Source organism: Macrotis lagotis, chromosome 7 (assembly GCF_037893015.1).
Source record: "Macrotis lagotis isolate mMagLag1 chromosome 7, bilby.v1.9.chrom.fasta, whole genome shotgun sequence".
NCBI lineage: Eukaryota > Metazoa > Chordata > Mammalia > Peramelemorphia > Peramelidae > Macrotis > Macrotis lagotis.
The window spans coordinates 44,150,123-44,177,388 of NC_133664.1; the positions used below are offsets into that span (position 1 = coordinate 44,150,123).

Below are 27,266 nucleotides of genomic sequence, written 5' to 3' on the forward strand. Positions count from 1 at the left end.
TGGGACTTTTTTAGGGGTGAATTAATTCAGTGTTTGACCAAATATAGCAGGTGAATGAATCCAAGTGGCTCTTGGCCCCCTGCCCTGGATAACAAAGTAGAATGGGCAGTGGGAATAATAACCTAAAATACATGAGTTCAATTGATATCAGGCCACTTACTTCTTTGGCCAATGAAAGCCTTTCTGGAGAGGAGGTTAGTGAGAGTCAGTAGACCCAGGATTCCTATCATCAGGTCTCCGTTGACTCTTTAAAATAAAGGGGTTACAATAGAGGGCCTAGCAAGTCCCTTCTAGTTCTGAATCCTCCAAGGAGCTTAAGGTGAGAGTCATTCTCCCTGACTCTTCAAGGATCCATTATTTATCAATGAGGGTATTTCTTCCATTAATATAGATCACAATCTACGTATCTTAGCAAATTGTTTCAAAAGTTCTTATTTTCTGGTAGGCAACCTTCTCATGCTTTGCATCTGGGCATTGATCTAGGCTAATCTCTGGATGCTAGAAATGTAGTTTATTGCTAAACCTGAAATACTTGAAGCCTCTCTAATATGGTGGAATCCAGAGTCTGTACCGCACTGGAAGACTTGTTAGTTTAGCCACTTCTGAGCCATGAGGAGGCATCAGAGTTGGACTTTGATATCAACATATACAACATAAAAAAGCAAGGAAGTACAAAGATGAAAAAATGAAGATATCACATGGCAAAAAAATCATAGGCATTTTTTGGATAGTTGCCTAAGTATCTTAACGTAAATTATTCTTTTTTTTTTTTTTAACACTAGTACTGTCTTCTGTTGTTGTTTTTTAAACTATGATTACCCTTAATCTTCTAGAATCCATCTCCAAGGGCTTGTTCACAAATGTTTATTTTCTAATATCTATTGCCCTTGACTATCAAGTCTCTTTGCTTATCAAGCAGAGCAGGTATCTGCCAACTAGGGTGCGTTTTTGGTTCTTTTGGTCTCTTTACAGAGGTAACTGACTTACATTCCTTAAATGTCCAGATGAAACATAATTGTTGTTCTCTCCTAAACCCCCTTCCTATTTTTCCACTTGAACAATTATTTTAATAGATCAGGGCTGAATTGTTTGTCACACGTTTTTCTCATTTTATTCCATTTTTTAAACTTTCTATTAATTTTAATTTTGGTTCTAACAAGCTGTTTGTGTGACTTTATGCTGATGTCAAGTTTAGGAATGACCCACAGAGAAGTAATAAAGTTGTTTCCTGTCAAAATATAATTAAATTCATTTTTATTATGTTATTTGGTGCTCACCTTGTCCAATGCCTTCCAATTCTTTTCTCAAGGAAAAATTTATGATGTACATTCCTAGGGCTTTTATATAGTCTACAACTCTTTGACCTCCCTCAATCCTTAATCCTGAATCAGAACTGCCAACAGACATGTTGAGCAAGCTCCCATCTGACCACCTTTGCAACTATCAAAAATATCAAAGCATATTTTGATCTAATTTTCAGCAATTTACTGAATTCTTCCAAGGTTTATCCACTTCTACATTCTCTGCTACATTTGTTGGCTTATGAGTTGCAATTATTTTGTGGTCATCTTTTTGTTAAGTATTTAGCACAAGTACTGAAACACATGATGACCAAATGTCCCAAGAAATGAAATTTCTTGTTGTCTTTGAACAAAAGTCAACACAGCCAATTTCTTTGTTTTTTGCTTCTCCCTCTCCAAGGAGAATCTGTGAGCCATCTTTTCATTGAGCTGCAACTTCCTTTTTATTTCTGGCTTTGAGTACAAGAATGTCAAGATTTATATGATTCAGTTTCCCCAGCTCTATGTCCACACCCTGGTCATCAGAGGAATTCTTTTTTTTTAATGTTGAGTATCAATACTCAAGTTAATGTTTCAAAGTGACCTAAAAGTCACACCATTCTGACCTTTTTCATGGTACACTCTCACATCAGTACAGAAGCAGAATGAGGTAGAACCGAGGACCATTTAATATGTTCTTTGTTTTATGGCTGCCATGATCAGTCAACTTGAGGAACCTCTCCACATTAGCTTGATTGGACTTTAGAAAGCTGGACAGTCTTTTACTAGGGCTAAAATTTGGAGGTTTTCCAACAGGGTAGAACCTGCCAGGAAAAGTGCTTGGCACATAGTAGGCAATTAATAAATTCTTGGTGATTAACTGTTTAATAGTATAGTCTTCAAGAACCTAGGATCACCTCTTAACCCATGATTCTGAGAAGTATAATTTAATAATAATAATAACTCAATAAAGTAATAGTGTACAATTGTGTTTTTCCCTGTCTTTTACAGACAAGGAAACTGAGGATCAGAGATATTAAGTAAAGTTGCTCAATTACCTTTATAGTAACCCAAAATAATAAATCACAATTACCTAAAATAGTCTAGTAAGAGCCAGGCCTCATAGTCGAGGGTGCCAACTCAGCGAGTCCAGGGCTGTCTGAACTCCACCATCTCCAAGGGCTTGTCCACAAATGTTTATTTTCTAATATCTATTGCACTTGACTATCAAGTCTCTTTGCTTATCAAGTAGAGCAGGTATCTGCCAACTAGGGTGTGTTTTTGGTTCTTCTGGTCTCTTCAAGAAAAAATTTATGATGTACATTCCTAGGGCTTTTATGTAGTCTACACCTCTTTGACCTCTCCCAATCCTTAATCTTGAATCAGAACTGCCAACAGACATGTTGAGCAAGCTCTCGTCTGACCACCTTTGCAACCATCAAAAATATCAAAGCATATTTAGATCTACTAGTTCAGGGATTCTTGACTTTTAGAGTGTATAATGAAACCCTTTTCAGAATAATAGTATGTTGCCTTCACTCATAATTGAAAAGAATGCTAAATTTAAATGAGAAGTTAGTGAAAATAAAGATGTAATTTTCCCCCAATCCAGGTTCACAGGACCCTAGAAATTTATTGATGGATATCTTAGAGGGACCCCAAGCTCAGAAGTCTGGTTTTAGTTCAATCTTTGAGGATACTGAGGCACAGCAAGGTTAAATTACTTTACTAAAGTTATAAAGATAACTATCTTTATCATGAGAGAACTAGGACCAAAACCAAGATCTTGCGATTCTTTTAAAATGCTGTATTTTATATATCATGCATCATCCCCCCATTACACTCTTTTGACTTTCAAATATTTATTTCTTGTCTTACCAGGATTACTTCAAAAAGAACTGGGATCAGTTTGCTTTCTTCAACAAGACTGTAAAAGAAGAAAAAGAAGAAATCACATATGACAATGATTGATACTTTAACCACTGTATTTAAATATGGAACAGTGCAGCACCAATTTTTTATTATTAGAAAAATCTGGGAACAAGAAACATAGCCTTGGACTAAATGTTCACTTTAATACATTCACTGAATCTATTAAACACAAGAAATATGAGGCTTTTTTGCAAGTGACTACTAGCTCTGCCTTACTGATTATGAAGTAAGTGAGTAGAACTCTTAAGTAGATTAATATTTTTGAAAATGGGAAAATTAATTAAAATGCAGAAATACTATAAAGACTATCAAATAGGTAATGTAGACTGTGAAATAATTTGAACTAACAACTCATACTGCACAGTTAAATTATAAGCATGCCACAATGTAATTTTTTATATATGCCTCATTAGCTATCTCTTCTGCATTAATGAATTAATGTACAATGAATTTTCATCATTAGTTTTTAAAAAAATTTGGGCACCAATCAGCCATTAGACTGTAGGCATTTTACCCCACCAAAACTGGAAATAAATTGCCATCTACTGTAATAAGAGATTTTTTTTTGCCAAGCAGTGAGTCACAAAAGGCTTCAAATCTCAACAAATTAAGACTTTAAGATAACATACGATTTTGTTGAGCAAGTTGCTACAGTCAACAAAGAATGTTTTAGTCTAAGAATCAAACTCCTTTTGCCCTTTCAAAATAATCATTTTTGTGTGTTTGTGTGACAAAGTATGGTGTTTAAAGTAAATAATACAACATAATCTGTTGAATACCTAATTTATTGTACAGGAGAGATGAGGGAAGATGTATATTGGGAATTTTTTAAAACATAATTTTCATATTTGGAGACTAAAAATACAACTACTTCTGGGTGTATATATTAAGTCCCACCTGTTCTGTATAGAATTTATTGGCCAAGACCACAATACTAGAGCTTAAACTGATAGCCAAATAGCTTAAATCATTTGTAACTGGTTTATCCCAGCATAGAAACAGGTACTCACCACCCACAGTTACCTAAAATAGCACCAGAGCTGGTAGTCTAACCAAAAATGGTTTGACTGTAAAGGGAGTCAAAAATAAATGAAAATTAATGCTGGGGGTTCCAAGAAAATAGATTCAAGTCAGTCCCTGATAATAGCAATGATCTTGGGTTTAAAGCACATTCAGTATATTATTTTTACCAATACAGGAAGGCTATAAATCCTTTAAATAATATTTCTATCAAAACCAGGCAAAAATGAAGTTTCAATTATAAGCAGGTCAACCTTCAGTTACCTAGAAAATTCACTTAACCCCAATCATGCCCCCAAAATAGTCATTATCACATATTGTTTTAATATGATACTCTATTGAAAAGTATGACAAAACCTTTTAAAAAGCCTATCTTACTTTGCTGAATTCTGTACTTAAAGAAGATGATAAATGAACAGTGCTAAAAATCAGAGCCTTTTATAGATCTATAATATCAAATGAATTGGTTATTAGGAAATTTGACCATGTTAAAGAAAAGCCAATGAAAATACTCTATCACCATTGAACTCTGTGCTGAGAAGTTACCATTAATATTGCTCTTCCACTTTCACACCACCTTCCTCCTACTTTCTCCAATAACTCTCCAGTAAGTCCTCACCCAACATACTTGTAGAGGTTTGAGGTAGATCAATACAACTAGCTTTGGAAGAAAATTCCAGGTAGACTGATTTTCACACTAAAATGACTTGGTTTCTACCTACCATGACTTTTAGCTGCTGAGAACCCAGATTGAATACAAGCACTTCTAATAAATGTCCATTATTACTTTATTGATTTGCAGTTGTATAATAATCTCATGTAACTATGAAATATGGAAAGTCTGTGAAATTTTATATGGCTTAAGATAGCCATTTGGAGAATGAAAAATAATTGTTACTTTATTAATGTACTGATTCTTTTGAAAACATAAAACATGATAGATTTTGCGCTCTCTTCTTCCCCATTCTGTCCCTTGTAGATCTCATCCATTCTCATGATTTCAAGTGTATTTTTCAAATGACTCTTAAATCATTATCTCCAGCATTCTGCTCTTTCAGATACTCTAATACCATCTAACTAACTGTTGGAAGTTTTCCCCTTTAATAGCGTGATCTCAGCTAAAATTCAATACAATCAAATGAAATCATATTCTACCTCAAAATAGCTCCCTTTCGGGGCAGCTAAGGTGGCGAAGTGGATAGAGCACCGGCCCTGGAGTCAGGAGTACCTGAGTTCAAATCTGACCTCAGACACTTAATAAATACTCAACTGTGTGGCCTTGAACAAGCCACTTAAACCCATTTCCTTGCAAAATCTATTAAAGAAAAAAAAAGCTCCCTTTCTGACTTAGCTGTTTGTGTTGATGGTACTATTATTATTCCTGTCACCTAAACTGAAATGAACCATTATCTTGGAAATCTTTCCATCACTTGTCACACCTTTCCTCCCATCTCCAGCACAATCCTTTAGAGACAAACAGGGATTAATCCTATTAATTATTTCTTCATATTTTGTCAATTCTGAACCATTGTAAGAGCTTTTTGGTCTTCCTGCTTTCACTTTCCTATTTCTCTGAATGGTTCCATATATTATAAATTTTCACATAGGACTCTCTTTTTATTTCCCTGCTCAGACTTCTTTTAATGCCTCCCCAAAACCAACAGGATAAAGTTTAAACACCTAAAGCAGACAAGGTATTTCAATAATTGGCTCCAGGTTTGCTTTACACTTTTTCTCTCCTTCCCTTTGGGGAGGGGAGGCAGTTCTTCAAACAAATTGGGTCTCCTGCACAGTTCTTCCTACCTACAAGTCCTTGATTATACTCCCCCCGCATCCAAGCTCATCTCCAATTATCCAGATCCATACCTGGCCCCTCCAGTGGGGAGGTGAACCTGGTGACCTTACTCAGCCCTCCCTCACTGAAATCCAACACACTTATGTCGAGGAATCACCTCTTTGATGCCATGTTGCTCTTCAAGAATGAAGGACACTATCCAGAGAAAGAACCGTGGAGTTTGAACAAAGACCAAGGACTATTAACTTAAAAAAAAAAAACCTGATATCTTATTGTCTGGTCTTGCTATCTCTTATACTTTATGTTTCTTCCTTAAGGATATGATTTCTCTCTCATAACATTCAATTTGTATCAAAATATACCATGAAAACAATGTAAAGACTGGCAAATTGCCTTCTGTGGGGATGGGGGAAGGAAGTAAGATTGGGGGAAAAATTGTAAAACTCAAAATAAATAAAATCTTTAAGAGAATGAAGGACAAACAATAACAACATTGATTATGACCTTCCCACAAACCTGACCTCTATAAATCCTACTGTTAAAGAAGCTATTTGGAGCCTACTTTCTAGGAATCCTTTCCTACTTATCCCAGCTATCTCTCTTCCTACTTTGAATTCTTATTGATACAATCTTCCAGAAGCCTTTCTGGTCCCATGGGATTTGAGTCCATCCCTTTAAGGGTATCTTCCCTCTAACCTGTATGGATCTACTGAGAGCCATTTATTTACATGTCTTCAAGAGTTTCTTGAAGGTGCAGCCAAGCTGGCATTTCTGACTTTCTTTTTATCCTCCATGCTTACCATTGACCTTGGCATTTAGTATGCGTTCAATGAATGTTAGTTAATTGAATGGTTCTTATATGCCATATATATATTATATAAATATATAATATATATGTATGTATGTATATGATTCTCACATTTCCTATATCTTTTCCTGTTTAGGTTTTATTTCCCCAATTAGAGTGTAAGGTCCTTGAGTGAATGGTTCTTTGTATCCTCTGCTGTGCCTAGTAAAATATATTATGTCCAATAATGTTCAGCATATATTAATTGCTATTGCCTAATTTTAAGCTTAAATTGCATGGAATGTTTTAAGGGGGTTCCAGGAAAAGAGAATTTCCACTTAATTCCATTATTATTATTCATAATTCCATTACTATTAATTAGTAATTATAAGGATTTATTAAACCCCTACTAGGAGGGGATAAAAAAAAATGTGTCATCTCCTTAGAGGTGAAGTTTGAGTTTAGTGTCCCAGAATTTCTCAAGATGTATCATTGATTTCCATATCACCACACCCAATGGTCCTTTCCCCTAAACCAATCCTCTATGTCCTATCTCTAGCAAGTGACCATTCTCTTCTACTATAAGAGTTTTTAGAGACAACTCTGCTTTCCTGTTTCCTGACCTGCTTCTTTAGAAAATGTTTCCTTTATTGACTCTTCAGTTTCTTTTTGACTCCTTAATTTACATGTTCCCAAAGCAAGAAAGTATCTTTGACTCTTTTTTCTACTTAGTCTCTCCTTTAGCAATAGCATTTCTCTTCTCTCTCTCTGTCTCTCTCTCTGTCTCTCTCTCTGTCTCTCTCTCTGTCTCTCTCTCTGTCTCTCTGTCTCTCTGTCTCTCTGTCTCTCTCTCTCTCTCTTCACCCTTATCTCTATCCTCTCTCTCTCTCTCTCTCTGCTCCTTCTCTCTCCTCCCTTTCTGTTTCCCTATATATGCAATATGTATATACATATTTATATGTATGTATGTAGGAATCCAAAGTATTTATTTCAAGTTTTGACCTTTTATTTGAGTGTTAAATCTTTATTTACATCTGCTCATTACCTTATCTTCCTCTGAATAACTCTGACCTGAACTACAAATTCAAAATGTCCAAAACTTTTTACCTTTTCCCTATACCTTTCTCATCTTTCTATCCTCACTTCCTTCATCTCTGTTTATCTAGGGGTGACACCACCATTTGTCTTTCTCCCAAGTTTCAAAATTTACAGTTATCTTTGACTTTTTTCCTTTTCTTCACTTCTTATACTTAATTGGTTACCAAGGACTTTAAATTCCTCCTCCTCCTCCTCCTCCTCCTCATCATCATCATCATCATCAAGACATTTATGGTTGGCAGAACATTTTAAACATACCTCATTTTATCCTTGCAACAAGTCTGGGAGTGGAGTTTCAAAGTTATTATCTCCATTTTAAAAATGAGGAAACTGGGGCAGAAGGCAGTTAATTAACTTACCCAGGATAACAGAGCTGGAGAGTATCTGAGGTTGGATATGAATTCTGGTCTTCCTGATGCCTTGTCCAGCAGTATATCTGCTGTGCCATCTAGTTGCATATATCTCAATATCTCTCATACCTTTTGTTCATTACTTGTACCCTCATTACTACAAATCTGAACTCCTAATAGTTCTTACTATTCATTGCCTACCCTTCATTTTATTCATACCTGTAACTGTACTTTTCCTTTGTCAAAGCAGATCCACATTAGATAAGCATCTTTGTATTAACTAAATGGGATACTAAGAAATATATTAACTTGGGGCAGATAGGTGGTGCAGTGGATGGAGCACCAGTCCTGAATTCAGGAGGATCTGAGTTCAAATCCATCCACAGACACTTAATAATGACTGAGCTGTGTGGCCTTGGGCAAGTCACTTAAACCCAATGTCTTGCCAAAAAATAAAAAGAAATATGTAAACTTCATTAACTTGATTAGTGTCACATAGCTGGTATGTGTCAAAAGCAGGATGTGAAATGAGGCACTCCAATCTCTTGGGTTCTATAGCTCCTATAACTTGGTGCCTTGATGATTTATTTTTTAAAATCAATAACCAAAATCTCTTGGAACAAGGATTGGTGAATATGGTCAGTGATCAAGTTGAATGATATGATACTGAATCAAAAGTAAGATGCACTTTCACATATATATACACATAAAAGTCCATTTATATGTATGTATTAATATATTATACACACACACACACACACACACACACACACACACACACACAGAAAATGAAGCATTTTTTTGCATGTGACCTAGTTCTGCAGGGAAATTTCTTTTTGAAAAAAAGGCTTTTAAATACCAGGAGCACTGCTGAAATATGGACATTCCAAGTTGACAATCTGAAGGATAACACTCCTTTGGGTCTATAAGTTTCATTTTTAAAACCAGTTTAACTTCACAGACACATTTCTTATGAATCCAGGTTCTGTCAGGAGTCATTTTTCTATTTAAAGACTCTAACAAAAGAGAGTTCATATTTTCTTTTCATTGTGCAACATAAACTAGAATTTCTTTTTATTAAAAAAAAAACTTGGAGAAGTAAAACTCTTCTGAAGAATTGAAGACTTAATTTTTTAGTAAATTCACTTTTTAAAATGAATTCCAACAGTACAGTTTCATTCATATGCTCTAAGTGAATCAAGGAAGATGAATAGTTATGCCAGTAAATAGGGTTTTACAAAGTCTAGTGAACAAAATGTTATTATTCCTTGTATATAATATAAAATGTTATATATAGGTATTCATTTCATGGTTTAGCCTCTAGAAATGCTTCATCTCCCTACTTTGAAGAATTGCTGTACAATGCTACTAACTATTTAAACCTTTAAGATATGAAATCTATACCAAAATGAAAGTATCCCCAAATATTCATAGCAGTCCTGTTTGTGGTGGCAAAGAATTGGAAATTAAGTGGATGTCCATCAATTGGGGAATGGCTTAACAAACTATGGCATATGTATGTCATGGTACACTATTGTTCTATTAGAAACCAGGAGGGATGGGAATCCAGGGAAGCCTGGACGGATTTGCATGAACTGATGCTGAGTGAGATGAGCAGAACCAGAAAAACATTGTACACCCTAACAGAAACATGGGGGCGATGATCAACCTTGATGGACTTGCTCATTCCATCAGTGCAACAATCAGGGACAATTCTAGGCCATCTGCAATGGAAAATACCATTTGTATCCAGAGAAAGAATTGTGGAGTTTGAACAAAGACCAAAGACTATTACTTTCAAATTAGAAAAAAAAAACCCATTATCTTATTATGTAATTTTGCTATCTCATACTTTATTTTTCTTCCTTATGGATATGATTTCTCTCTCATCACATTCAACTGAGATCAATGTATACCATGGAAACAATGTACAGATCAATAGAATGCCTTCTGTGGGGAGTGGGGGGAGGGAAGCAAGAAAAAAATTGTAAAACTCAAATTAAACTTTTTCTTAAAAAAAATAAAGTACTCAGAATAACAACTTCAGGTCATTTTAGTACTTTTACATTTGGAAAGTTTTCATTTTCTAGCATCATTCATCCATTATACTTTCCACTAAATTTTTTGTGAGTTAAATGCAAAGGAAATCTTTAGTTTATCTTCCATTTCTCAGCAGAATGAAGCTGGTAACTTTGAAATCTTCATTAATCTTCCTGTTCCTAAACAACAGAAATGACTTTTTGCTCCTCAAATCTGAGCACTTTGTACCTTTATTTTGCATTTACCAAATTTCAATTTGGATTAGTTTTTTTGCAAATATCTGAGTTCTGCTACTAGAGTGTAAACTCCATGAGGTATAGATAAACTTAGTATCTGTCTCATATCCAATACTAAACACAGTAGGTATGCATCCTATTTTTTTCCTTTTTTAAAAAAATATTTATTTTTAATTTAATTGCTCAAGCACAGGGAATGGTGATGGCATTTTTTTATTTTTTGTAATAATATACTTATAGTTTGTAATAATATATGTATAGTTTTTCAGTACTTACATAATGAGAGGCAAAGTGGCAGAATCAATAGAGAGCCAGCCATTAAGTCAGGAAGGTCTGAGTTCCAGTCATATCTCTGACTCATGCTGGTTGTATAACTCAGGGTAAATCATTTAATCTCTCAATGCCTCCAGAAAACTGAACAAATCTAAATTTAGTATATTTTGCATGCTTCACATATAAAATTGATATCAAATCAATTGCTTTCTCAAGGAGGGAAGAGCAGTAAGAGAAAGAATTTGGAATTCAAAATTTTAAAAAGTGACAATGTTTTTTACATGTCCTTGAGAAATATTTAATGAAATAATCATTTTTTTTCAAAAGACTAAATGTAGGATTTGTTTTAATAGAGAAAGTCCCCTCACTGGGTATTCTTTACACCAAATAAATTACAAAAAAATTTAAAAAACCACACACACAATTCAGTAGATATTATCACTGATGTATACTCATAAATATCTTTTATTACATAAGGTTCATGTCCTGCTTCCTTTTTTCTAAAACAGAAATTTTGTGGTTCCTAGCAGCTCTAAACAGGCATTAAAGACAATCAATGAGGAGATTTACTAGAACAATTTTATTGTAAACAAATTTGAGATACCCAGCAATCCACATCTCTAAATTACATGAAGAGGCTAATTAGATGAGTATCGAATCAATTTACCCAATTCTCCACTTATATATTAACCAGAAAAATAAAAGTGTTCTTTTGGTGTCAATATCAAAAGACAAAGAATGATGTCTAGGCCAATCATCCTGATACTAGGGCATGGATATTGGCATGTGGTAGCACAACTTAATCATAAAGGCGGTGGGTAAAAGGATTTTCTTTGTGAGGTCTTGGTTTTGCTGATGCATGCAGTTTTTTATGTCTCTGTGGTTACTTTCTTAAACAAAAATAAAAACCCCAAAGTATTTTAAATTGGAAAACTTTAAAGAAAATCTGGTTTACAACCTTGATGCCATCTTCAACTCTTCTCCCTTATTCACCACTCTTACCCACTTAGCCCATCAGCTGTTATTCTTGTACTTTATTTCTCTACAATACTTACCCATATATCCTTATTCTCTCCACTTCCACAGCAAACAACCTACTTCAGGGTCCTTGCTACTTTTTATCTAGACTCTCACAATGGTAGCCTTTTAATTGGATTCTTTTTCCTCAAATCTCTACCCACTCAAAATACTCCCATCCTTCCTCAACATAGCTACCAAAGTGATTTAAACATAATGAGAGGTAAAGTGGCAGAATCAATAGAGAGCCAGCTATTAAGTCAGGGAGGTCTGAGTTCAAGTTATATCTCTGAGTCATACTATTGTAAAACCCAGGGTTAAAACATACTTCTGACCTAGTCACTCTCCTGCTCAATAAGACCCCCATGATACCTCATTACCTTCAGAATCAAATGTAAACTCTTATGTTTGGTATTTAAAGTTCTCAACAATATGACCACGTCCTATTTCTCCATTTTCAGAATTTTATTCCGTTTCACATCTTCTACAGTATAGACACACTGGTTTATTTGCCGTGGCTATCAAAGGACACTTTATCTCTCACTTTCATGCTTCTGTATTGACTGTTTCCTTAACTGAATGCCCACATTCTTCTCCAACTTCCTTTAAGACTCATCTCAAAGACTATTTGCTACAGGAGAAACCTTCCTCTCAAAGGTTCTCTTTCATTTAGTCTGTATTTATCTTGTATGTCCTGAGTGGTTCATGTATATATATATCTTTTCCCCCATTAGAGGAAGATAAATTTAAAAAGGTTAACACAAGGTCTCTAAATGACAAGTGTCATTCATCTTGAAGATAGGATATATAGGATTAACTTAAACTCAAAGATCCCCCAAAAGAACATGACAAATGAAAACTACTTGAATACCAAAATGTAGAAAACAATAGAAGAAAAATACAGAGAAAGTCGGAATACATAAAAGAAAGTCCCAATTGACATAACTGACACAACAAACCAAGGTTACAGATTTCAAAACACATAGAGGTTAAATTTAGTGGTTCCAATGACAAATATGAAATTCGGTAAGCAACCTGGAGATAGACATTCAAATATAAAGGAAGTAGAATTTAAATAATTCAAGACTACTCATGGAAAGAAACAGAATTACACAATTTCACAAGCAAAGTAGTTCAAGATTCATTCCAAAATGCCATCCCTGCAACCATGAACTATTCATCAATGAAAAAAAGCTACAAAAACAAAAACAATGTGGCAGTAAATTATATAACTTGTAAAAAGCCAAAGATAAAGAAAACTAACTTTCCAACAAAGGCTAAGTAAAGAAATCAGATATCTTTATCTCTAAAGACTTTTAAAGAAAACTAAAAATGGGAGAAAAACTCCTATTAGATGAAAAACAGTAACAAGAAGACTATTAACAGATTTATTTTTAAAAGTACACAAAGGAATAAAGATGAAAGTTAAATTTAAAGAAATAGGAGAAGTGGCAGTGGAGCAGCAGGTTTCAAAAATCATTCATTGAAATCTACTCCTTATAAGTAATTCAATATATTTTTGGCACAAAATGACAGAATGTAAAGAGCAAAAAGAGGAGATGGAATGTAGAGGATAGAGCAAAGTATGGAATGTGCCTTAATCAAATCCATTGGGGAACCAAGATAGAAAGAAAAATCATATAGTCTTTCATCAAAAAATGGGGCTACAGGAAAACAGAAGAGAAGGCAAAGGAAGGGGGTGCCAACCTGATGTGGTGAGTGGGTCCCTTTCAAGGGCATTCTCAAAAGAAGAGGTATATTCTGCAAAGGGACATGGGGCCTAACAATGGGTCTAATCAGCAGGATTTGGTTAATACAGGGAAATTGCTTCTTGTATGTGTTGTGCACTCATGGACAATATCCTATCTCAGGGGAAGGGAAATCAGATCTACTAAACTCCACTGGCGTCTTCAGGGACAGGATGACTTGGAGTCAGAAAAGGGATAGATGTAGGGGAAATGGGGAATTCTGTCTTTGTATTGCCCCTATGAAGAGCGATGCTTCTATCTTTATTTATTCCCTCAAAAATTTTCTAAAAGAGAGTTATGACAGAAAAAATAATAAGGGGTTAAGATTTACGTAGGCAGTGAGAATAAAACTGAATAAAAAGAGAACTCAAACTTGGTATTTCAGAACCATAAATTCCATGAGTAATACAAAGCTCCTAAGTAGAGAACAAATTTGTATAGAGACCAGAATCAAAGATCAAAATTCAAAGTAAATAAAAAAGAAGGAAATTAATGAAGGGGAACAAGTTAAAGAAACCATTCACAGAAAAAGGCAAAGAGAAGAAAAAATTAATGATCAAAAGAAGTTGGAGAAGATGAAAGGAGAAAGAATTTTGAATTAACCACAGTGCTGAGAAGAGGAAAAGGAAGAAGGAAAAGAAGAAAAGAATTAGATTTAAAAAATTTTAAAGAAATCAGTAAGTTAATTAAAATTCCAAAATTAGGGAAAAGGTTAATGAGAGTAGGGAGGAATAGACTTTGTGAATATGGTTGCATTAAAGTGGATTAATGAAACATTTTAAAATCAGAATACTGGCTTAAAAGAAGAGAGGAAACAAAAAATACTAAGGGGAAAAATGCTCAAAACACAAATGGAGGAAAACATAAATATCACTTTTATAACTTGAAATTTGAATGGATTAAATAAGGAAATGAAATTAAAAGAGTGACAGAATGAATGAGATAACCAAATCTTAAAAATCCATTATGTATAAGAATAAAATATATACATAGAATAAACATGGGAAGATGAAACAAAATTTACTAGCCATTAAAAGAATACAAAGAAGCATGAGTGATAATCATGTTCTTGAACAAAACAAAGTAAAAATTCACAATAAAGATATAAATATGGAAATTGCCATATGTTTAAATGAATCTGAGACAAAAAAATATAGATTTCAACTATTCCAATGGAATCTAAATTAATAAAGAAAAAAAATCACTAAATTCCAAAAAGACATTGAGAGCAAAACAATACTAGGGAATTTTAATGTTCTTCTCCTAGATGTAAAAAAATCTAAGACAAAGATAAAGAAAAAGGAAAACATTGAAATGAACAAATTAGTAAGGGAACTTAGACCTAAAAGATTTATGATGGTAAATAAATAAATTTTCTTGGAACCATATGGAATTTTTACCAAAAATCATCATGGCTATTTTTGGTTTTGTTTTATTTTTTGTAGCAAAGAACAAGAAACAAATGGGTAAATGAAAAAATTATAGTATATAAATATGATCGCATACAATTGTGATATAAGTAGTGAAGGGGATGAAGTGAGCAAAACCAAGAGAATAATTTATAAAATAACAAAAAAAATTATAGACAACCTTAAAAGACTTAACTCTGATGAATGTAATGACAAACTGTAATTCCAGATTCATCATAATGAAATATAATGAAGTCACTTCTGAGTTGATGGACTCAGAGTACAGAATGAGACATAAATATTTGGACAAGGCCAATCAGGAATTTGCTTTGGCTTACCCATGCATATTATGTGGTTTTTGTCTTAACAAGTCAATGGAAAAACTTACCTTTATCACTAGTAGAAAAATGCAAATCAAAACAGTTCATAGATTTCAGATCACAACCAAGAACTGGCAAAATAGCAAGTGTCAATGTTGAAATGAAAGTGGAAAGATACACACACTGCTGCAGTGTTGATACTGCTGCAAGTAATTCAACTACCCTGGAAAGCAATGTGAAACCTAGGCAAAGTGGATAAAAATGACCAAATTCACTGAGTGAGTCTTTTACTAGGCTTATGCCTCATGGGAGACTAATGTTAAGAAGAAAGTTTCCATAAACATTAAAGTATTTATAGCAACACTTTTTTTTGCAGTAGCAATATATTGCGGCACCTATAACAATGGAAATGGAAAGTTCCAAACTACAAGCAAGAGAAAATGTTGCTGCATTTTAAAGAACTAGTTGACTTCAAAGGAGACAGACATATGAGAAGAAGTGCAGAAGTGGAGATTTCTTGGGTACAAAACATTGCATATAAAAACAGATTTATAAAAGAGGAGTATTGAAAGATTTTAAAAGATTTTTCCTGTTTTTTATTTTTTAAAAAAAGTTACTTTTAAGAATTGACTCTCTGGGAGCCATTCTGGGGAGGGAATAAGGGAAATTAAGAAACAATAAAGATCTATTTTTTAAACTACAGACTCCTTGAGGATAGGAATTATTTTGGATTTTTTAAATATAATATTCAATATATAGCAAAGTGTCTAGTAGTTACTAAGAACTTAATAAATGCTTATTGATTGAAAGTCTGTTTTTAGCAGGTTGCTAATCACTAACTTTTAATATATCACATCCATAAAATGTTGTCTATATTATTAGGAAACCCAATTTATTAATATCTAATCTATTTTTCTATTTACCTAAAGAGTATCTAAGTATTGATTTTTAGTTCCAAAAGCTTTTTTTTTAGTTTAGTTTTTTTTTGCAAGGCAAATGGGGTTAAGTGGCTTGCCCAAGGCCACACAGCTAGGTAATTATTAAGTGTCTGAGGCTAGATTTGAATCCAGGTCTTCCTGACTCCAGGGCTGGTGCTCTATCCACTGCACCACCTAGTTGCCCCCAAAAGCTTTTTTAGTTAAAAGACACTTCTTTAGAAACTGATGTACAATTTAATCTTCTAAAGGACTGAAACATATATATATATGTACTATGATTTATAATAAATATAATTAAGATACTTTAAAAAGTAATGGGTTTGAAATTATTGATAAGAAAGGAAATAACTTTCTTTTATAAAGTTGACTTAATTACTTCATGATATTGAGTATTCTAATGATTGATGACACTCTGGTGGTCTGTACTTTGTCACCCATGAAAGTGAGTAATTATTTTTCTTTTTTAAAATTAAAAAATATTTTCCAATTACATACAAAGGTATTTTCTACATTTGTCCTTTTTCAGGCTTTTGAGTTCCACATTTTTTTAATCACTCTCCCTTCCCTCCCCCTTCCCCAAGGCAACAAACAATCTTTTATAGGTCATACATGTACAGTCTGTTTAACATTATTTCCATGTTTTTCATGTTCTGAAAGAAGAATAATTCCTTTTCCATTTCTCAATAAGATTTTTTTTGTTTCAGTGACTCAGTTTCTAATATATCATAATATGAAGAAAAACTAGCAAACTTTGGTTTGAAAGGTCAATTATTAGAGTGTTTAAGAAAAAAACAGGAGATAGTATTTTCCCCCATGCTTATTAATTGACCAAAAAATCACAAGAGGTACATGATGCATGTTGAATCTATATTCCAATAAGGTTTTAAGAACTGTTCAGATTCTTAGAATTAAGAAGCTGCATTAAATGTGACTTAAAATAAGTTGGCCTTTGGATGGAGTTTGGAAATAAATCATTTAAAGAAATATTTGTGATAATTTATCTTCTTGTTCTCACATTCTCACAACTAGATAATACATTCCCTTCTTTCTTGTCTCAGAGTCTTTATTTATTTAATTCTAGAAGTAGGAACTTCTAGATTAGCTCTCCTCTCTTCAATTTCTACCTGATGATATACTACCCAACCTTCAATATTCAGCCAAAATTCCACCTTCTTCATGAAACCTTTCCAAATTCTCCCTAAGTAAAATTTATTTCCTCCCTCACTCAATCTCATTGCACTTTTGTACTCATTTTACAAAATTATGCAAAAATATTATTTCATTACTTTGTGATAGGTCATCAATATTTCTTTTAAACTATAAGCACCTTGAGAGAAAGAGTCATGTCTTACTTTTTAATATGTTCTTCTGTCAGAATTTAATGGAATAAACCCAAACTTTGCTACAAGTGAATATAATCTTTTTGCTCTCAAAAACTATGTTGTATGCTTATGTTCAATACAAAGGCCTACTCAACAATGGATTTTAATAAGATATTCTAGCCTTAGTCAAGGCACTCTTTGAACAGGTTAAATACTTGGAGACTTACTTGATGTACACTAATAAATTGAAGAAATTAGTGTACCTCTAGAGAGGTTTAAATTATAAGAATAAGTGACTTGGGCACAAGGAAAAATTTGAATTTATAAATATTAAGCATTGGCAACATTTTTCATATAAAAATAGGATGCCAATAAATGATGCAAATATGTTAAAATGGGTAAATCTAATCCAATGAAAATGATATGCATCTGATATGATTTGTAATCCAGCTTGCCCAGAAACAAGAACTTGAACTAGATTACCTCTCAAATTCATCTTAGTTCCCAAGAGCTATGACTTAATGATCATCATTTTCTAGTGAAATAATGCTGATATTTGTAATAACTACTTGTTCATGATGATGTTTCAGTTTAAAAGAGAAACTAGAGTTTACAGTCAGATTGCAGATAGCAGATATTGTTTCATCTCAAACAGATTTCTAGGCCCAAGTCAAAAGGCAAATGACCTCACATAATAATCAAAATAACTAAATTCTAAGACAACAAAAGAATATGAATAATTCTTTGTAATATGCAGTAAGTGACTGATTCCCCAAAGTCAACTCTGATAAAGATGAACAGATTTATCTTTATGCTTTACCACAGTAAGTGCTAGGTAATTTATTAAAATGTAATAAACTGAGATTGAAAGAAATGCATGGCAGGATTTTTAGATATCCTATTTACTTGGTGACCATTCTAGAATGTGGAACTGAACACAAAGTTTTTTCAATTTCTTTCTACTTAGATAATTCACCAGTCATCTCAGTCAATGACAGTCATTTTAAATTACGGTTCTGTAGAATCAAGCAGGATTTCAAATTACTGGATTAGTGAGGCAGTTTTGAAAAAATATTACTTTCATAATATTTAGTTATAGTCTACCATTATTTCCACTGTGAAAGCAGTAATGATTTTGTATTCAATAATTTTTGCAATATTTCTCCTTAAAATGCTTGGATTGACCCAAACTGACTACTAATTCATTTGCAAAGAGTTGCAAAATTCTGACTGATAACAGTTTGTACAAGGATATTTTTCTTTTCCACATAAAAAAAGTGAGGCTTGAATATCAAATTGCTTGAAGGCATATGGAATAAAGATTTTAAAATCTAGTACTTGGGAGAAGCAACAAGACAATTTCTAAACAAGAGAAGAAAGGAATATAGCTGATCCATTTAGCTTAGCTTAGCTTAGCAGACTAACAGACCCAGGATTTAGAAGACAATGCTATTTCACAACCTGTAAATTCATAAAGGACAGGGAGTCATGCAGTCTCTATCTTTGAATAATACAATATCTTACATATTGTACATAGGGACATTGAAATCCTTTGTTAGTTGCTTGAGTGAACGAACATTTGTTAAAAACAGACAAAAGAACACAAGCTCCCTCTCCCCCAGGGAGAGCCCTGCAGTCCCCCAGGACAGCTTGCTTCTTTCAATAAGGACTGTGCTAAAAGACAGACCTCTCTATAAGATCAAACAGGAAACATCTTTTGGAGAGAATCAATCAATGTAGAGGGGGAGGAAGGGACCTCAGAGGCTACCTAGAAGAGGCCTCTAATTTTACAGAGAAGAAAACAATGCCCCAAGACAGAAGCAAAGTTTGAACTCATGGCCTCTGATACTAGAGTCTAAACCTTTTCCATTTATCATGATCTGTCCTTTCTGGCAAAGTTGCATAGTTTCTTAGAGAGGCCCATTAATCTATAACTCACTTCTTTGTAATCTGTAATGAAACCTTCTAACCATAATTTAAATTTTTGAAACTAAATGAGGTTTTCATATCCATTTTTAAGTCAGTATATTATAGTGTGTCATTGTCACTCACCTGCTAAGACAATAGATCATCCTTATAATGGAGCATTAAAAGTCTGATGAAAAGCTATTAGTAAAGGTTAGGCAGAAAATATCAACAAATCAAAAATTATTTTGTACCTGCTTTGTGTTTTGTATCCTGTTATGTTCTAAAGGGGATAATGGAGCAAAATATACAGTTCCTGTATATGAGAAGTTATAAAGATCAGATTTGCATCATTATGCATGTGAATGTGTATGCAAATAACATCCATAAATTCGGTATAATATTCTACAAATAAAAGAAAATACTATAGAAATTGAGAGATGGGAAAGAGCCTAATTAAGCATTTATTAAGTACCTATCTTGAATAAACATAAATAAATATCATCCTTGTCTTCAAGAAGTTGACAATCTGACATGACAGATAAGGTATCATCACAATAGCTATAATACAAAATAGAACATGTATATATAAGAAATAGTAACAAAAGGCTATGAGAATTATGAGGAAGGCATCTGTAGGCTTAAGAAAGTCCTCTTGGAGGAGGTGAAATTCAATATGATTCAAAGGAATATGGGTGTTGGGGTGGTGTGGGGGTGAGAGAATCCTAGCCACATGATACAGTGTGAACAAAGGCAAATAGGGACATATTTAGAGGAATCTACACAAGGAATCTAATTGTCATGAAGTTTAAGACACATGGAGGAAATTAATGCAAAGATGAGTCTAAGGAAATAGGCTGGAGTCATGTTGCTTAAGACATTGAATGTCAAGCCCTGGATGCAAGAGATGATGGATTTGAAAGCAAGATATATAAGACTTTGAAAAAGGAAGAAGGAACACGAATACTAACATTACTGATGAAGTCTTTTGGAAGCCACAATCACCTCCATGTCATAAAGTACCAGAGTATGACTTCAGAGGAAAATCAGAAGATGCTGCAGAGCAAGGACAGAAATAATTCTCTTCATTTTCTGAAGAAAGAAGGAGCAAAACCAAGTGAAAATGGAAGGACTTGGATGGAACAATTGGTCTTAATGATGGTGCAATGCATCTTTAAATGGATTCTTCATATGCTGCAAAATAATAGCTTTTCCATCCTCTTCCATCATTCATGTATTTTTGTTATTCTGCTTTTAATAAATGAGACTCGGTTTGTATCAAATTTATTTTGTATCTCTAATCCCTTTTTAGTAGCAATCATAGCAGCATCAGTAATGTGATACTGGAAGATAAAAATGCTGAGGGATGATGCTCAGAATTACTAGACAGAATGTTAAGAGCTGCTACTCAAAGGGAAAATAAGAAGAGCTTTAAGAATGTTTAACAGATGGGAATCTGTTCAGTCAGTCCAGGACCACCCCCATTGGAGGATCTGAAGATAGGCAATATAATCTTCCCTGAAAATCTGGCGATTCTCCGCTTATTATACAAATAACTGAACTAGGCAAAATTCATGTCTCCATGTTAAGTGGAAAAACGTACTAAAAAATCTAATGATACCATCTAAGACTGCCAAAGTATGTTAAAAGGAGTCGGCATCTTTAACTCAATAAAAGGAAATCATGATTAGTCTACAGTACTGTCTAGTTTTTTTTTCTTTTTCTTCTTCTGCATAATGTGCCATTGAGAGAAAAGCTAAATGCTAACACATGTTGGGGATTGTAATAAAATTGTGCCAAGGAAGTCATGGAACACTGTTTGAAATTTGGGCTACTGTTTAGTCTAGTGGCCTTTGTTCTCTCTTATTATACAATATAAACATCCCCATCTGCAGGAGAAACACTACAATACATGCTGAACAATAACTGTCATCAAGCAAAATCACAGGATTCAAGATATGAAAGAAGATTTGGCATGGAGGTCTTGACGAATGACTTGGAGTCTGTTCCCCCATATTTCATTCATCATTGGCTGAGCTGTCCTTTTGTTCTGCAGAGTTACAGGTGCATCAGAGAACTTTGAAACAACTTCAGGATCTGTACATAGAAGATGGATCCAAGAACAAGCTGACAAGAGTAAACACAACCTTTCTTAGGGCTGAAAAGTGCTCAGTTTGCTGGATATTCTTAAGGGAAAAGCAGGAAAATAAAAACAATCCTATTATGACATAATATGCCAACTGTATCCATTCCATCTCATTGGTTTAGGGCTCTCACGTTGCAGGTTATGTGGTACTCGTATCAAGAATTCATATTTGATTATTAGATGCTCCAGTCAGCCTTTAAGGCTATATATGTCTTGGGTTCAAGATAACATGCCAAATGACAGGAAATCATAATAAGTTAGTCTATGAAGATAGACTCAAGGAACGCATTTGGAGAGAAACTAACTACCTGACTAGAAATTTTCCCCATCCCCAAAAGAAAACCTATTTTTGAAAGCTTTACTGTGAGGTCATCAACCTTTTCCTCTTCTTTTGAAAAGATTTGTGACAGACTCACAGCTGCTAACAGTTATTTCAATGCAGAAGATTTTAACATCACCAAAAGAGATTCACTTTAGTCACTCTAATTAAAATGACCAAAGGGTAGTTGAAATATGTTAAAAAAAAATCATAATTGGGGCAGCTAGGTGGTGCAGTGGATAGAGCACTGGCCCTGGAGTCAGGAGTACCTGAGTTCAAATCCGACCTCAGACACTTAATAATTGCCTAGCTACGTGGTCTTGGGCAAGCCACTTAACCCCACTGCCTTGAAAAAGCTAAAAAAAAAATCACAATTGGTCTTTAGTACTGGATCTGAAAGGAAGTTTCTAATTTAAGGAAAGGGGCATGTTTTTTAAAATGCATCATAAATAATCTAATCCTGGGGTGGCTAGGTGGTGCAGTGGATAAGAGCACTGGCCCTGGAGTCAGGAGTACCTGAGTTCAAATCCAGTCTCAGACACTTAATAATTACCTAGCTGTGTGGCCTTGGACAAGCCACTAAACCCCATTTGCCTTGCAAAGACCTAAAAAATACATACATACATACATATATACATAATCCATGACAATTTATGACAACTACATTTTCTCTAAAAAACCACAACAACATGAAAGACTGGTCTGAAATTAAATTAAAGAGATAGTAAAATGGAGCTGTGGAGGCAGGAAATTTTGAGCATGGAAAGATAAGGGTGCTCAGAAAAGTAAAAAAAGAAGCATGGATCAATACTGACTTTTGACAGAACTATGAACTTTATATCCTACCTGTCTTGTACCTTCCAAGAAAGGTATGTGTCTAGATTTAGAAGGGCAGAATGTGTAACACTTCATCAATAGACACTGGATATCAGACTGAAGGGATCATTTTGTTGGCAACAATGTGAAAATTTAAATTAAGAATGAAATCAGGGGCAGCTAGGTGGCACAGTGGATAGAGCACCAGCTCTGGAGTCAGGGGGACCTGAGTTCAAATCCACCCTCAGACACTTAATAATTGCCTAGCTGTGTGGCCTTGGGCAAGCCACTTAAAGCCATTGCCTTGAAAAACAAAAGAATGAAATCATCAGAGTTCTACACTGGGACCCAACTAGCTAGCCCTTTATTTTTCTGTATTTGTTATAGGACAGTGGCTTTTGAAAGCCAGGACTAACACTGTTTCCTTTTTTTTCCCCCAACACTGTTTCTTAGAGTAAAATAAGAACCAACTTTGTAAATTATTTCTTATTTGAATATGCTGTGGATGGCTGAGGAGCAGCATGAACTTAAAGAAGAAAGATCCTTGGGACCTGTTGGATATGTCCATTGCTATACTCCCTTCCAATTTTCCTTGATTTTTACTGAGGAAGATTTGAGGGGAATTTTCTTACTCTCAAATTTCCTTTGAAACAGAGAAATCAAAGACATTACGACAGTCAAATATCAGGCAACATTCACCTATTTTAGACCTTTCCTTTCCTAAAAATGTTGTTAGTTCTAGGTTCATTTGTGATTCCTCAGCTTAGACACTTGTTTATCTTGACTATGTCCTCTGAAGACAGTGGCTTAGCCACGAATCGAATGAAAGGATTCTTCTCAATGTCCAGTCTTTCCTAGCAACTGAACTTTTGACCAGGCTCTGATACGTTTGCTTAGTGCCCCTTTGTAGAGACCACTGAGCATGCTGGCTTTGGGATCAGACTTAGCACTTGAAAATAGAACATCCCAAATTAGCTGGGGTAGATGACTAGGAGGAAGACTTTCAGATCCAGTACTATAGACCAAAGATCTGCCAGCCAACTAGATACTAATCAACCTAGTTCCATGTTATTAGAGGTTTAGAGCTGAATTCATGTTGAGGCTGCTACTGTTTGATGGTAGAGGACGTTGGAGCTTGAGTCTACAGAAGTCAAGGTTTTAGGTGATCATTTTAATATAAGAGTCCCAGAAAGTGATTTTTCAGTTGTGAGATGGTTGGGTAAATCACAATGATAAGGAGGAGTAATACCATATCCCTAACCTGCAGGGGTTCCCATGTGAGTCATCATTTGTTAACTATATAGGAATTCTAGGCCTATGGGAAAAGAATTCTTGTTACCTCTAACAGTTTAAAGCTGTAGTGAATATAGGAGGAGACTGCATATCATTATGGCTGAAAATAATAGCTCAAATAAAAAGGAACATTTTGAGTAGATGAGGGACCTAGGGATTCAAGAGAGGAAGAGAATGTGGAATTTCATTGGTTCACCAAGGGGTCAAGTAGAGGAGAAGAGAGAATGACTAATGCAAAGGAAATGATCTGGGAGAGAATTGAGGGATCAAGAGATGCAAAAGCCATGGTGCAGAAGAATAGGGTTTCGTAAGGGAAGTCAGACATAGAACCAATAGGTTATAGTAAGATAAGGGGAATTCTTGAATATGGAGGTGGTACATATATGGGTAATGGCAAAATAAAGGTTATATCTATCTGTGTGTGACTGAGGTGGGGTGGAAGGGTAATTCATGGAAAGTGAGCAGGGTAGGTAAGGTTTTTGAAGGAAAATCAATATATTTGTTGAGATCTCCTGGGGAGACAGAAGAATTGTGAGTCATATACCAAGCTCATCTGAGGAAGGAAAAAGAGCAATTAGGGGGCAGGGGGGTGTCTATAGATAATAGCTACCACTATTTTTGCCAGGTGGTAGATATGAATAGTATGAACTTTCCATCTCCTATTCACTGGAACATGTCTCCTGAGAGAAGGCAGCAAGGGGGTTGGGGTGGACTGGGTAGCTTTTCTTTGCCACCATCCCCCAGCACAAGGGCTAGAACCTTCATATGTGAGACTGAATCACCTAAGTGGAACAGCATCAATATGTATCTGCAGTGGTCCCCTCTTACCTGGAAGATGTTCTTTGATTTTTTTCTTTTCCCTAATATGAACCATTTTGCATGGTCATCTCCTCTTTCCATTTCAATCTCAAACAAATCATGGTTGACCACAACTGGTTAAGAAGGTTAGGAACTAGTATAAGTTAGGTACTAGTTCTGGATGCTAATGGCTTTAAAAGTCCAGAAACCTCTATATAAACATAGTTCTTTTCTTTTTCAGCAAAAGGAAAGCAAAAGTATAGGTGCATTTCTGAATCAGTTGCAAGAATAAATAAAGAGAACTGATAGGGCTATATCTGAAGAAAATGGACAAACTACAAAAGGAATCCCAGGAGAAAAGTACTACCATATTCAACCAAACCTGAGTGATTCCAGTAAATTCCTCTATTAGAAACGAAAGCAACCTCTCCCCTACTCCTGGCTCCATCCTGGAAATCCTATCCATGCTTTATAGAATTTTTATTATTGTGTTTTCCTCTGTCTTCCACATTGCTTAGTTGGTATATGCTAACAATGTTATTTCCTAAAGGTACTAGAAGGTTTAGTAGAAAACAGCTGAGTTGAAACCTTTATAAAGATAAAGATTCCTTAAGTTGAGGATTTGTTACCAGCTATGGAGTTTCTGAACAAGGGACTTGACACCCTATAAATAATTGGAGTCCATTTTCCAAACAAATTGTGTTGCTGTATCCCCAAATTAAAAACAATATACTAATGTTGGTGGAACTGTGAACTCATCCAACCTTTCTGGAGAGCAATTTGGAATTATGCCCAAAGGGCAACAAAAATGTGCATACCCTTTTTCTATACCCTGAAGAGATTATGAAAAAGGGTAAAATCATCACTTGTACAAAAATATTCATAGCAGTCCTATTTGTGGTGGCAAAGAATTGGAAATCGAGTGAATGCCCATTGATTGGGGAATGGCTTAATAAACTGTGGTATATGTATGTCATGAAGCACTATTGTTCTAATAGAAACCAGGAAGGATGAGAATTCAGGGAAGCCTGGAGGAATTTGCATGAACTGATGCTGAGTGAGATGTGCAGAACCAGAAAAATACTGTACACCCTAACAACAACATGGGGGTGATGATCAACCTTGATGGACTTGCTCATTCCATCAGTGCAACAATCAGGCAACAATCAGGGGTATTTGCAATGGAGAATATCATCTGTATCCTGAGAAAGAAGTGTAGAGTTTGAACAGAGACCAAAAACTATTACCTTTAACTTTAAAAAACCCTGTTATCTTCTTATGTAATTTTTCTATCTCTTAAACTTTATTTTTCCTCCTTAATGATATGATTTCTCTCTCATCATATTCAACTTAGATCAATGTATACCATGGAAACAACCTAAAGACTAACATAACAGACTGCCTTTTGTGGGGCTGGGGAATAAAATTAGGGGGAAAAATGTAAAATTCAAAATAAATAAATAAATAAAATTAAAAGTTTTTAAAAAAAGGAAATGCAAAAGAAAAAAAATATGCTAGGCAACTTTGAAGAGTCCTAGTAACAATCAGAAACCATTTTCCTTCTCATGATACAATCAACATCTGTAATACTTTGTAAAGCTCTGGTAGCTCTACCTTTTGGAATGCCATAACAGAACTTTTAGCTAGCAAGAGAAAGGCAACCCAAATGATAAAGGGGAACAATGAGGTAACTTAAAATCATTAAATGATTTAAATTTCAATCTGAAAAGGAGACTATCAAATCCTATAATCATATAAATACAAGAAAGTAGTTATGGTTATAATTTTTAGAATTCTGACAAGTATGGATTGACTACAGATATGGTTGTTAAATTACCACACAAAGGACTAGGAATCTCTTGTAATTTCATAATGGGAGTAGTAAACTTATTAAATGTATTGGTAATTGGTAACATAACCTGAAAATAAATATATATTCAAAATACTTAAATGAATGAAAAATAGCTGTTTAAAGAATTATTGGGGGGGGGTTATGTCCTTAAACCTTTAAATGTGTTATCAAAGAGGGTGACCAAGCTTTTCACTAATATTTGTCTTAGTGAAACTAGCAAAAACAGAATTTTGAGCAAGGTGGCTTTAATTTAACCTAGGCCCAATATGAGAAGTTCTTCGGGACAAGTCCACATTTCTTCAAAAATCTGTGCCTCTCCAATGAGCTATTTAATAATGGTGCCTGTAAGACAAATAACTTCAATATTTTCACTGATTCTCATTAATTATGGGTATTTGTTTCAGCAAAGTAGATGGCTGCCCAATGAAACCCTCTAATCCCACATGACTATTGTTCATGTCCATCCATAAATTGTTCATGAGAAGACCACCCAACAAACTGCAGGTTTCTTTTAGATCTTAAGAATGTCAACAGCAAAGTGATTAAGTCCCTCCACTTGTATTTCAATTAAT

General features: G+C 34.5%; 1 protein-coding gene across 2 annotated transcripts in view; it reads right to left on the reverse strand.

Moving 5' to 3' along the window:
- Window positions 1-27,266, reverse strand: part of ULK4 (unc-51 like kinase 4) — a 730,095-nt gene that overhangs the window by 346,905 nt on the left and 355,924 nt on the right. For both annotated transcript variants that reach the window (XM_074195881.1, XM_074195880.1), the window contains one exon: window positions 3,159-3,207. In XM_074195881.1, the coding sequence (XP_074051982.1) occupies window positions 3,159-3,207 (49 nt within the window). The remainder of the gene's footprint in view (window positions 1-3,158; window positions 3,208-27,266) is intronic.